Source organism: Dermacentor variabilis, chromosome 2 (genome assembly GCF_050947875.1).
Source record: "Dermacentor variabilis isolate Ectoservices chromosome 2, ASM5094787v1, whole genome shotgun sequence".
Taxonomy (NCBI): Eukaryota; Metazoa; Arthropoda; class Arachnida; order Ixodida; family Ixodidae; genus Dermacentor; species Dermacentor variabilis.
This window is the reverse complement of record NC_134569.1, coordinates 74,485,703-74,499,514: the sequence shown is the minus strand read 5'-3', so window position 1 is coordinate 74,499,514 and position 13,812 is coordinate 74,485,703. Positions and strand designations below refer to the sequence as shown.

The 13,812-nt window shown below is 45.8% G+C and overlaps 2 protein-coding genes across 5 annotated transcripts in view; one reads left to right on the top strand and one right to left on the bottom strand.

Moving 5' to 3' along the window:
- The window catches only part of LOC142572095 (uncharacterized), a 28,098-nt gene extending 22,833 nt beyond the window's left edge, over window positions 1–5,265 (bottom strand). Inside the window, exon 1 of the mRNA XM_075680949.1 lies at window positions 5,163–5,265. Coding sequence (XP_075537064.1) covers window positions 5,163–5,172 — 10 coding nt within the window. The 5' untranslated portion in view covers window positions 5,173–5,265. The remainder of the gene's footprint in view (window positions 1–5,162) is intronic.
- Window positions 1–13,812, top strand: part of LOC142572091 (arylsulfatase B-like) — a 32,426-nt gene that overhangs the window by 1,875 nt on the left and 16,739 nt on the right. Inside the window, exons 1-4 of one of the 4 annotated variants that reach the window (XM_075680941.1) lie at window positions 5,472–5,645; window positions 6,264–6,369; window positions 9,974–10,133; window positions 10,709–10,821. In XM_075680941.1, the coding sequence (XP_075537056.1) occupies window positions 5,608–5,645; window positions 6,264–6,369; window positions 9,974–10,133; window positions 10,709–10,821 (417 nt within the window). In that variant the 5' untranslated portion in view covers window positions 5,472–5,607. Of the gene's footprint in view, window positions 1–5,471; window positions 5,646–6,260; window positions 6,370–9,973; window positions 10,134–10,708; window positions 10,822–13,812 lie in introns of those variants that run through there. The other 3 variants (XM_075680940.1, XM_075680943.1, XM_075680942.1) reach the window with 3 other exon arrangements.

Genomic DNA, 13,812 nt, shown 5'->3' with positions numbered 1-13,812 from the left:
TCCTGTTTCCCTTCCTTCCTCCAGTGGTCCGAACGACGTTGCGCCCCCGTCATCACCGGCATCGGTCAGTTATGATAACAAGGAAAAATGCTGAGAAAATGAGTCACTGTAGCATACTGGCCCTGGACTTCTACGTATATCGGAAAGTAGGCAGCATGATATAGAAGTGACGAAATAACCTCACGTGAGTGAGGCCGGTGAAACAGGGCTGGGGATTCAGGATGAGTGGCCGAGCGGTAGCCATTCGGAACAAAAAATTATTCGTTGCAGATGGGAAACGAATAAATACATATAGCAGAAATATATTTGTATTCCTAACTTATACGCATAGTGTGGGTGTTAAAACGTACCGGCAGAGGTGCGAACATTAAAACAGATGTAGAGCGAAAGAGAACAGAGGTTATCAAAACACATGCCCGACTTTCAGGAGAAGAAAGTGGAAAAATGTGTTTCCAATTAGGCGAATCCAGTCCTTGCACATGTGCTTTGCAGCGTACCTTATTGCCTTATTGCACGTACCGCATTATTATTTTGCTTACGGCTGCTTCATAGGCTCTATAATACGTAATAAAGAAACAAATATAACACGAGGGACAGCCATCATATAATACTGCATGGTACAACAGTATATTATTCCGTGGCACGACAGCGTAGCCACTTAGATATCGAATAGCATTTTTGAACAAGCCACATCCTTTTTATTTACATTTACTGTCGAGAACATAAGTATACGTCTTTCACACCTGACTAAATCCGTGGCAGAGAATATAATTCACCTTCCCAAAGTATTTTTTACACACAAATCCCAAACCATGTAGCAGATCGTCTGACGTACTTCTGCGAAGCTTAGCAGATCCTTCCTACATATCTGTCAGCAAACACTATAAGGAGAATGAACCACAAGATGCTTGGCTGAGTTGAATCGAATATATCCATCACTGCAAAGGCAGGTTTCATGATTCATATGGTAATAATTATTATCGGACACCTGAGGCAGCTATGGGGCCCAAAAGCCATTTTAAAGAAAGCAACGTACGCGTCCTTCTTGTAACTTATACGAATGCAAATCCCCAACAATGCGAACTTCAGTGGCACATACCTACTACGTGCAAATAGGAGCGTAGCCAGGAGGGTGCACAGGATGCTGCAATGATGGTTGCAAGAGCTAAGATGTAAAAGTTGCCGCCGTTAATGGTCGCAGTGACGTTCTCCTGTGGTTGCCTGTATAGCTTTTTTTCACGTTTTAAATTATGCTGTGGGTATTTTCCTCACCAACTGCGAAATGTGATTATCTACATGTCAACCACTATGATGTTTGCAGACGGAGCGAATAAAAACAGAAAGAATCAGCGCGGTGACCCCTGTCGTTGGCAGCTGTTAGGTTTGGCGTATTCGCCGTTGCTGTGGTTGGCCGTTTATTCCGCGAAACCATTCGCTCACGGAGGACTCGACAATGGTGAATGAGCCGATGACTTCGTCAAAGCCATCTCCAACTGCGGTGATTCGTGGCAAACAGTTTGGCTAAGCCAGGAATGGTTTGGGCAATGTGCAAAGGGACATTCCTTCACGTCACCTGACATCAGCCGAGAATGAATTCCGTCCTGCCACGTCCGCGCCGCAGACCGGTCATTGTGCGTTCCTCTTTCGCTGTTGGGCACAATGATGCGTGTGTGTTTTGGGCGAAGCTGTCCTCAGAGAAAAAGGACTACCAACCTCCGGATTGGTGGAGGATTATGTCTGTCCTCCATCTCCTGACGGCGGACTTGGGGAAGGCGACGGGAGCAAGACGACGGAGCGGTGAAAAGGGAAGACGGACTCTTGGTGAAGAAATCGGCAGCTCTAACTTGAACGTATTCACGTTACCTTCAGTATTCATCATCATTAATATTCATCCTGGATGTAACCCCCAGCCCCAGATTCCCTCACTCCTTCACGGTGAACGAACATCTCACATCTTCAGAACCCCAGGTCGCAACACTGTAGAGTGGAGGCCGGGGTCATTGCGGTACCGACGTCAAACACAATTACACTTTCTCAACTTTGACACTGAAATGGTGAAAGATTCCGCATTCCTACCAGAAGGCGCGTCTTTCACTGACGGCAAATTGTTAGACATCGGCGTGTCGACAAGACAGCGAAGGGTTTCCCAGAGCTTAGGCGAGAGACGCCAGGGTTTGGAGTGGCTTTACCTTCTGGAGTGCTTGGGCTATTGACATCCCCCCGGTCGTCAGTCAAGCACTGGGTTGGTATGCTTGATTCCTCCTTTCCAGGATCAGCTTAGGGGCGGTGCGTGTGCTTTATGTATTTGCCCTCCTCGGAAGCGGTGCGCTGCATAGATTAGAAACACAGGACTGATTGAGTGGATTGATTGATCTCTCTAGCGAGTGATCTAGAGAAGATGGAGCGGCTTTAAGAGACATCCTCATGGTGTGGAGGCTTCTCGCTCAGAACGATGCAGTAGCTCTGACATGTAGCTTCTGCGTGTTATGGTGTACTCTGCTCCTGTCAGTACGAGTATTACCTTTCTCTGTAGACATGCTTGCCTCTCCTTTGTAAATAAACCCCCTGTTTTGTTCCTTCAACCTCTTGACCTCGTGCTCAACAGAAAGAATCAACCTTTGTCGAGAAGGTACGGACGACGGCGTGGAACCGCCAAGCTTCCGTGGCAGGCACCGGTATCGTAGGTCAGCCACCCGTTTAGAGACGCTCCGGCGGCGTAAGCTCGAGCGTTAACCTCAGTGCCCAGGGGTCCGAGGGTCAGGGGTCACCGGTGCTCTGGGCCTCTCGCTGTTATGTATTGTTTACGTTTTTGACATTTTCGCGAGAGTCATTTCATCAAGGATGAGCAAGAAGACACTCCCGCTCCCAACAGGTGAGTGGTCTGCTTAATCGCTCATTTTTGAACGACGTCCCTTTGGAAGCTCCGACCAGCGCTATTCCTCGGAGATCTCAGCGCTGGAAGTCATGGACTCTGACAGCAAGTACACCATAGCCATGCGCCGCCGTGTGAAGAAAATGCGCCTTATGTCGACTGAGACGACTTCATCAAATCAGAGTGAGGAGGAATCATTCATGGTACTTTATTTGCCGCTCTCGACGTCACACAGCATGAACTCCCTCAGCAGGGAATTTCCAACTAAATATCTTGAAAGTATGGCCGCTGGGAAAATAAACGAGATCAGGATAAACGCTCACAAGAACATCCTGACGATAGATGCGTGAAATTCAGCAATACTAGAGCCGTTAAAGAACGTCCTGCAGTTAAGCCCGATCCCCTTCCACTTCGTTATTACTTACAGGAAGGAGACAGCGACTGGTGCGATTTCCAATGTGGACCTTAAAATCAAGTAGGCGGACCTCAACAGTCTTTTGAGGTCATCGGCGCGCACTCATGAGATTCACCGCTTGGGGAACTCCCAATGCATCAAGTTAATATTTGCTTATTCGACATTACCAGCGTCTGTAAAAGCAGACTACATGATACACCGTGTACAACCATTCGTTCCGAGGCCTCTTCAGTGCAGGAAATGTCTAAGGATACTACAGGGGGCACTGTTTGTAGAAGTGAATTAACGAGATCGCGTAGCGGCGGAGAGCATAATACCGCCGAATTTGATGCGTCTTCATTTAAATGTCCCAATTATACTGGCCCTCACCAAGCTACTTCGAAGGAATGCCCGAATTTGGAACAAGAAGCATATTTAGCGCCAGCGAACAAGGACAGAATGGAGACGACACCACAATCCTGTCCTTGTTCGCTGGCGCTAAATGTTCTTTCCAAGTCAGTTTACCAACACGCACAACAAATGGCAATGGAACGTGAAGCTCGTATTCTTCAAAAAATCGCAATCTTCACGTAAAGATGCTGCTCAATCGGGTTGCCAAAGTCACCAACGCTCGCGAAAGAAACGCCACAAAGCCATTTCAGAAGAACTGCATAGTGGGGCGAAGGCGCCACGACCACCTCTGCATGGGCGTGCATCGAGGACAGTAACCGCACCTACAGTGAATTCATGGTCAGTGTGAGCACGCGGCGAATGTTCGCCTCCACCGGCTGATGCAGGCACTGAATGGCCTATGCTGCCCTCTAGACCTTAGGCCAAGACAGCGGTACCTAGTGGTCCTCTGCGTTTTAAAGCGAAGAAGGATAGAGCCTACGAAACCGGCGACACAGCGGTAAAACAAGGAGATGGAAGATAGAACACGTTCAGACAGTGCTGAAGCACCTGGCAGAGTCAATGCGCGCGATTCTTGTGGTCTCCAGAATCTGGCCCCTAAACGTGATCTGCAAGTGCTTGCCGTACTGAAGCCGCTTATCGCAGCTCTTTACATGCGGAAAAGGTTTTGCTTGGCGCCTTTGCTGCTCAAGCAGGGGTGGTACTTCCTATACAAGCCATTCGAATCTTAGGCTGCTCACTAGAATGAACCCACGGTATCGTCTGGTGCCCCGTGCACGAAGGCGTGCGGGGCAACCAAGAGGCGGACTGCGCAGCTCGAGGTCTCACTAGCCGAGCGGCAGATCGCACCGTCCTTCAGCCCCCGACAGGCCGACTAGTGACCCACAAGTTATTCACCACAAGTCAACAAATACTACAGGACCAACGTCTCGGAAGAACACAATACGCTACCCCACACAAAGCTCTCAATTAACTCCCGGCTAGGTACTGGCGCCGCCTGCAAACAAACACATACTAACACTTGTCCCGCCTACACGCCATCTCCCCAGACAGATATACGTCCGGGACACGTACCTGGTGTTGCAACGACACAGCAACACCCGTGAACATAACGCACGAATGCCCCGACCGTCCGGGCGACGCAGTCTCGACGCGACTCACAGCACACACACTCACTACGTGGTTTTGGGAGGCAAGACTCCCTGAACTGGACCTGGGAAGCCAACTGGTGAACCTCGACCAGGCAAGGCGAACCGCGATCACCAGTGGAGTCCTGTTAGAGGGAACCAACCAGGAATAAACCGCGCAAAGATTTCTCTAATAATAATGTTTCACCACCACCACCACCAACCCAGCTTCGTCTGAGCGCGTTTATCTGAAGGTTTATTTTAACTATTGACTACAGGCAAGATATTGAACCCGCCAGTGGTTTTCTCGGATGACATTTCTGTAAGTTTATCATCAGAATATTGAACTTGCTCTCACCATTGTACATCCCTCTTTCTGTGTCATCATCGTCCTCCACCACGCTTTTATGTCGTCGTTCACCCTCCCCTTGGGCAGAGTAGCAGGCTAGAGCACGCTAGCTCTGGCCGACCTCTCTGGCTTCTTTCAAATAAGTTCCCCCCTTCTCTCTCTCTCTACCTCTACCTCTACCTCTCTCTGTGCGACGCCAGACTCTGAGATCACGACTCGAAAATCCAACGCAGCTTAAACAGGAAGTTGTCAAATGTTTTGCAGCTAAGTGACGCTGTACCACCAGCGGTTGTTATTTCATCTCACTAAGTGAGCTCTGAACAGATGTGACACGCGTTGGCGGCAGTATGCAGCAAGCATTCCGGAAGGCTACGCGTGCCATCGTGTTTAACAAGTTCCAGTGTCGTAGTTTTGGTAAAAAAACTATTTAAAAACATGGCAATGCCTGTGAATTATGACCAGCCATCCTGAACGAAGAAAGAGAGCAAGAGAGTGAGTCATTATGCATTAGTAGCAAAAGGTAATGCGTAATTTGCAGTAAATGTAAAGTGCCAGTTCCTCGCAAAAGAAAACACAAAAGAAGATTGACGAAATAGTTCTGTGGAAACCCGCAAGGTGGAAAGAAGTAATTATTGAAGGGAAAATCGGACATCCACCCGTTCGTAGCAATAGCAACAAAGGATATCCATACGGGTTCCTCAAAAGAAAGGCTCGCAGTTGAAGAAAAATTCGCCCTGGTCCAGGACTCGAACACGGGACCACCACCTTTTCGAGGCAGCCACTTGCTACGAACGGGTGGATGTCCGATTTCCTCTTTAATAAGATTACAATATAATGAAATTCCGCGTAAGGTTAGCGCACACTTCATATGTGGCAGCTCTGCTTATCTCGACACTTATTAATATTTTGAAGCCAGCGGTAGTCTCTTTCAGGCTGCATACATGCTGGCCAGTCCAATCAAGATCGCCTCTTCGGGGCACCGCGAATACTTTAGAGATCAGAAATTCGCCGATCGCAAGAATGAATGAGCGAAAACAATTTAGATCAATTTGAATAATCCACGGGCAAAGGCGTGCGTACTAACCTAATCCTTTTTCTTTTTTCTAGCAGAGCAATGGCCGGCATTCCTTGCTTAGCAATGCTGCTCTTACTAATGCGAGTATCACGATGCGCCAAACGACCACCTCACGTCGTGTTCATTTTAGCCGACGACCTGGTAAGTTGACTGTTTTAAATTGTGTTGCACGTTACTTGCCTCTGGGGCGTCGAAAGCCCACTATGTTCAGACGTTGCACTTAGAGGATCAGGATCAATGCCGTTTCATTACCCCTAAAGCTACAGGAATGAGAGATAGACACGCACAACCACATACACTCAAGCTTTAGTTATGTGCTGGAGATGCTAGCCTGGCTGTTCGCCCGATATGCTACTCCAAGTAAGCAGGAGGATTCCATACCTGCACCTTGCGGGAACGAGTGGTACGCGTGTGCCAAATATAATGACACCATTGAAATCTTTTTCTTCAACAAACACGGGAAGTGGCGTGGACACATGCGACAAAGCCTTTTTGTTTGCGGTCCCGAGATGATCTAAAGAAAAACTATTCCACCTGCAAATCTAAACAAAGAAGCGTAACTGCAGTAAGGGCTTATTTGATTTGTTTTATTTTAAAGCCTTGATAATGGAAGACTATTTCTCCTATTCAGACTGCTTGGGCCTTCTTTTGTTAGCATAATTTTTCCCTTTTTCGGGTAAGCATTAGCTATGTTTGAACGAACTAACTGTCTATAAGTAAAGCGTGGCAAGTCATGCACTTTCTCTTTCAGAAATAAACAGCATTGCTTGCAGTCACCGTCCCGATTATTATAGCTAGTAATCGGGATGCTGACTGTAAGCAACACCATGTGTACCCCCCCCCCAAAAAAAAAACGGAAAAAAAAAACATGGTACCTAATGCACAAGTGTGAAAAGTTCGCAGTTGGTCGAGCATTATTCCGAGAAAGAACAGCGCCACGACAAGACCAAAGAAAGAGAGAAAGAAAACAGCACGCCTGCATTCTTTTAACTTTCTTCGGTCCTATTGATGCGCTCTTTGTTTTTTTTTCTTTGAATTATATCTAATGCTTTCTTTAACGACAGTTCGTGTAAACACAGCTAATGCCCACAGATGTGACACCAATGTGGAACGAGCCCACCCTTCGACAGTGTATCATTGCTCGCAAAGTAAGGTGGCTCGGGCTGATAACCTGTGAGTTATCAGTGCATTGGCTGGCTTGTTTCAAATCCCCGCTTAAGTCACTCACGTACATTTCGCTTCGCCTTGTCCTAGAAACCAAACTTTTTCGTTCAGAGGTTTGCTCGCACTTCAATTTGCATCTTTTCTGCAGTCAGGTATGACATAGGCACTTATCTATGCAAATCCAGTCAATCCAACGCACATGTTGGAATCCATGTGAAGAAAAGCTTGAGTGAAATGTTTAAATAAAGGGATTACAACTACGCGCGATTTATACCCTTTTAGGAACTATTACGTGTAATATAATAGGATGTGTGGGCTTAACTACCACTAAGGTCGTAATTTATTGTCATGCGATTTCTGTGTTTATGCACTACGTCGCGCACAAGTTTGCAGAAATACAAACTCCAAATCATGCAGATGCAGAGTGTGAGAAGTATACTCAGCGTTGTCTCAATTACGAAGGCAAGGCATGATGCTTCTCGAGGAAAGAATGGTGATGACAGGTACATGCAGAGGAATGAACGGCACGTATCAGGCAAAATTAGGGGATTCTGTAACTCTTGTGCCACAGTGGGATGTGCTGAACACGGACAAGTGGCCGAAAAGAGTCACACCTAGCTTGCACAAACCGAATGGCTAAATTACTTAAGATAGAGTAAACAAAAATCAATGTATGTCCAATTCAGCATAACATGATCATGGCGACATAAAGATGGCTGTGAGATTCAGGTTCCTTGTTTTATGTAGGAAGCTATTTCTTTTTATTGCGCGGAATAGAGGATCGCGTCCTTGGTCAGCGTACGAGTGTTATATCAACCTGTTCTCGGGTACTTTCATTCGACGAATGTACAACTTCTATATATATATATATATATATATATATATATATATATATATATATATATATATATATATATATATATATATATATATAATATATATATATATATATATATATATATAGATATATATATGTATACATGGGGTTTCTTCAAAGTTCAGCGCGCAGGACCGACGTGACATATGCAGGAAAAAGACGACGAACGTTTTAGAATACCTGTTTATCTCAAGTTTTCGGCTGGTGGAGCAGCCTTCGTCAAAGTACAGATTAAGTAGGAGTACAGACTGTACTCTGATGAAGGCTGGTCCACTAGCCGAAAACAACACGTTTTCTAAAAGGTTCGTCGTCTCCTTCCTGCATATATATATATATATATATATATATATATATATATATATATATATATATATATATATATATATATATATAATGTGCTGACATAGCAACCGACTCAGCAACACCTAGCAGACAGGCAGTCACGCCAAACACGACAAAGTAGGCAAAGAGAGCTGAGCTTTAAGCCGGAATAGTTGAACAGACTGCGTTAGTGTCTTATCTATTGACGGCGCTAAACGTCGCTGCGAGGTTCACAGGGAACATGAACTGAGCAGTGGCCAAATGGCAATCTCGCATAGGCCTAGAATAATATACTAGGTAACTTAAATATCTAACCCTTGCAGTTCGTGAATTCCATAACTTTCTTAGAAACAAATCAGACAGGAGTTAATGTTTGACCTTGCTGGTAGCATCGTGACATATATAAAGCGCGTGAAACGACTGGGACGAAGAAGTACACAAGAGAAGCGCTATAATAATCAGCCTTTTAATGTATTACACTGCAGGCATTTTGCTCGACGTCATTCATAATTCTGGGTTCTAACGCCTTAGCGAGATTCTTATATTTAGTTTGTTCAAGCGGCCTTTTCAGATGAAATTTGTTATATTGGAATGGATAGTCTTATTCAATATGGCAAGCGTCCTTTTCATATGAAATTTGTAATATTGGAATGGATAGTTTTATTCAACCTATAAGTGCTACCATTCTCGGATGTTTTTGAACATTATAAAGAGAGGATCTGTAATGAAAGCTCACTTGCCTACGGCGGCCGTTACTCCCTCAATATTTCACAGAGTAGCATTGCTCGCCTCCTTGAATCAATGAGCCCGACTAGAGTTTAGAATGCTTTGAAACTGTAGTATTAATAAACAGGGCACCTAAATTGAGTACTTCCTTCATAGTGATACATGTTACAGGTGCCATTCAAATATTAACATTCGTCGAGCTATAATTACTTCCTGTTTATAATAATCATCATTGCGTCATGCCAATGATAAAGTGAAACAGTTGACTGCAGGGAGTAATCCTCTACGCGGATTGTTAAGAGGAGCAAGGGATTCACATCTGTTTACGAATCAGCCATGAACCAACGCCAAGCTCCAAAAGAATGTGGCGTGCGCGCACGTTGACTGACGGGGCTGGCTATTCGGGCTTCTATTTAACGTTTCTGGCGCCATACAGGAGAAGCTTCATTTAAGAGCCTTTTTATTTCGTGAACCAGATATTATTTGCTACGGCGTCATTGCTGTGGATCTTACTCCTGAGATTCTATAGATATCTGAAGACACATAATAAGGGCCTCCGCGTAGCCAGGAATATCTTGCGAACGGCTATATCGCATGTATGAGAATATGAGCAGCCCTTATCTTCTGACTACTAAATGACATCGGTGCTGATCGCAGGGATGGGACGACGTCAGTTTTCATGGGTCCTCTCAGATCCCCACGCCAAACCTGGATGCCTTGGCTGCAGACGGCATCATACTCAACAACTACTACGCGCAGCCATCCTGCACGCCTTCAAGGTCTGCCCTCCTCACCGGACTTTATGCCATACGAACAGGTGAATTTACTACAGTAAAAGAAAATGCAAGGAAACGTACATGCACATGCACAAGCATGCTTGTTTGTGCATGCGCGTAGCTATGCGTGAGGGCGGGACAAGTGACATTGAGATTTCATAGAGGATTATTATGGAACACTCATTAGCCACAACCGGTTTTCGCCTGTCATGATAACCAAGGAAATAGCATTCCTGTACGTGGATTGGGTTTCTCGCGCTGCGATAGCGTTTTTATCACTTGATGTGTAACTGTCGGACAAGGTTTAAATTATTTTGTACATGCGAAACGCATGCACACATTCTTACGCTGCCACATGCCTGCATGATGACTGAAAAAAATCCTTTTCATCCTTGATTACTGGACCGGGGCTCGAGGGACGCATATATTATCGAGTTGTATTCTGAACACAACACAATTGTCAACGTCACGATGTGTTCATTTTTTCTGTTTATCCGCTTGCGCTCCAATTGATTAACCGGAATGAAAGAGTGCGAAGTAAAACGTTCATTAAGCTTGTGAAAACTAACATGCTGAGTAGTCATTCTTTCATGGTCAGTCTACTCGTACTATGCAGGGTTGCAAGGACTCGCGGTTGACGTAGCCGATCCATGGGGTTTACCTTTAGACGTACGCCTAATGCCCCAGTATCTGAGAGACATCGAATACGAAACCCACCTCGTTGGAAAGGTAGGTTTCTTTTAAAAAAAAGGGGGATAAGTAACACCCTTTCTCGACTACACCATTTTATTGCTTCTTGTATGCTGCATGTACATAGGATCATGCCTTAGCCTAACACAAACTCGCAATTCTCTGACCGCCATGCGAACTCAAGCAGGAGCATTCTCTGTGTATTTTAGCCTATAGCATCTCAAAACAATATATATATATATATATATATATATATATATATATATAGAAAGAAAGGAAGAAAGAAAGAGAGAAAGACAGAAAGAAAGAACTTGCATGCAGTTGTGTTTGTGTCACCTCGACTAGGTCTATAGTGTAACGAAAACTAGTTTCTAGCAAGCTACGACTGAATTCTAAGGTTTCCGTCGCCAGGTGACTTATTCTTTACGCGGTCATTCATCTGATATTGTTGAAGTGCGATATATCACTGACTCATTATGATCCTGCAATGCCAATTTATAAGGTTCGCGCAGCAATATTGTCCTTATTCTCCGACATAATCGATAATTTGCGTAGGTGTAGTCGCCACTGTCAGTTACGTCGTTGTCCCATTCATTGAACCTGACACAAGGCAGTCAGGATAGGTCTCAGCTGCAGCCAGGTGCGAACGACGGGAGTCCACACGAATTCCTCTCGCGATAGCAATGAGAAATAGCACCACTCAATTTTCCTCAACGATATTTGTTCTATGGAAGTTGGAAGTGCGGTGAACATAATGAAAGGGGGAAAGTGGGGCACCTCCCTTAAGGCAGCACGAAGCTAGAAAGGAAATCCCGTACAGATACCAAATACAGGAACATTCAAGCTCTATAAGGTTGCCTTGCGATGTATGGTTTCAGACCGCCATCTGCGTCGTTCCGGGAAGCTCATTCAACTAAATGAGCTAAACAGGAAGCTATCACAAATGACTGCTTTTTCAGGCTACTTTAAATCAAGGTCAAATCTTTGTCTCAAGCATGTGACCGGTATTTATGCCAAGTGAAATGCCAGCTGGTCAAGATAAACGAGCGCCTCAGTGTGGCCTGGTTCGCCACTGATGTAACATGACATCACCTCAGACGCGGAAACAGAGTTTCAGTGTCAGAAGCAATTTATTAGCTAGCTGTGTAGGGAGCACAGTTTGCGCTCTTAATATGTGCGTCGTCAGAAGTGCCAGGGGTCAACATATCTGCCACCATTACGACAAGCTGAAGGCCAGGTGAATCAGAAGTGCATCCCAGGGCATACGTGGAGATGACGGCAATTGTCTGTTGCTAGCTCCGACTTAGGCGCAGTTTGTAGGTTTTGTTTCCATTATCTTAATATGCATATGCCTTCCTTATTGAAATAGACGACAGTTCCACCGGTGACACATGTACAGTCAACAGATTCTTTAACAGTACCGCGCGAGCTTCGCCTGGCCAGCCGGCTAGCTAGCGCCTTCTAACGGCTAGAAGCGACGAGAACAGCAAGAGCAGCGCGTGCGCACCACGTTCATTCGAAGTGCAAGTTTCGTCTACTAGGTTCTTCGTACCCACAGGACACAGCCCTTGCAGCGATTAATTCGGTGCACGCACAGCAGGAGCTTGTGGCACTGGCTTGCGTCCTTTTTTTTTTTCTTTCTTTTAACGTGTGCTCTTGCAGTGCACATGCACAGGGAAGAAAACACTGTCCAATAACTCCGTACAGATGGTTAGCCAGCGAAGCTGAAACGTGCGGCCCCGGTGTTTATCACAGGGTTAATCCTGACGGTTCAATAAACGACGGCCTCTTAGGCTGCCGGATCCTCGGTATGCAGTTGCTGCTTGCGTTCGGCTGCACGATGCTCTTCTTGTGCCCGGGTTGCAACATCGGCACGGCGTAGACGACCTTGTTCCCGGTTCTGCCCGGGGCGTAGCTTTAGAAAGTTGCCTGCTCCTCAGGAGTGCATATGACGCGTGGCCTACTGGTGCAGCCAATCGGCATCACTCTCTTTTTTTTTCTCGCATGCTCATGGCTATGGGCACAAGTAGTTTTTGGCGTAGAAGCGACAGATGGACGGACGAATCGGCTAGCCATATACAGCTTCGCTGTAATAAGGAACGTTTAAAGCTGAAAGGTAACTGTATCATGGGCAAGAAATAACAACGCAAGAGGGGATTATCAAGAGGAGATCTAGCTTCAAACGTGGCGCAAGCTTCCACTGTTAATCACGACAGGGGCGGTGTCATCCTTGTAGGATGAGCGAAGCAGACGAAACATGCGCTAACCGGCCGGCCAATCGACGCTCACGATGTACTGTTAAAAAATCGGTTGACTGTACCTTCAACCAGAAACAATCTTCCACACCCTATATGTGTCTAGCTGATATGCGCTGTCATTGAGAGACTACACAGTCGCCCTTTATGAGAACCAAAAGATGGCTACCATTTGCCTCAAAATAACTCCGCACAGAACACTACATTTGCGGTGCTTAATTTCCTAACATCTACAGGCCAACGTAACAGACCTTAAGAATGCCGCCTGCTTGCGCTGTAGAGAGAAAGAGAGAAATGAAGAGAAAGGAGAAAAGGGAAGAATAGATAAGGTGCGAAAAGAAAATAGAGTACCTCATTCACAGTCGCAGACGAACCACCGCTGTTACAAACGTTCGTACAATCCATTATTCTTAACGAAGTGCAGAAGAGCCTTTGTGGCCTTTTGCATGCAAGAACGCATAGGCCATGGTCCAAGAATATTTTCTTCCAGGAGCGCTGTATTATCTCACAGGCTGAGTTTAACTTGTAGAGTACGTCGTTGAGTCAAGCGCTGTAGAGTGTACACATTCTACTTTGAGCTCCTTTCTCTTTCTCTCCTCTTGTTCCCTTTGTCTTTTATTGCGACAGCAATTATATGGACACTCAAGGCGCATCTCCGTCATCGCCGTCGTCACCGCTGAGATGTTCTATACGTATTCCAAGTGCGATAACATCGTGGCCGCGCGCCGTATGCTGTGGGGGCCAGTGAAAGGTTGCGAGAGTGAGCCGACGATGG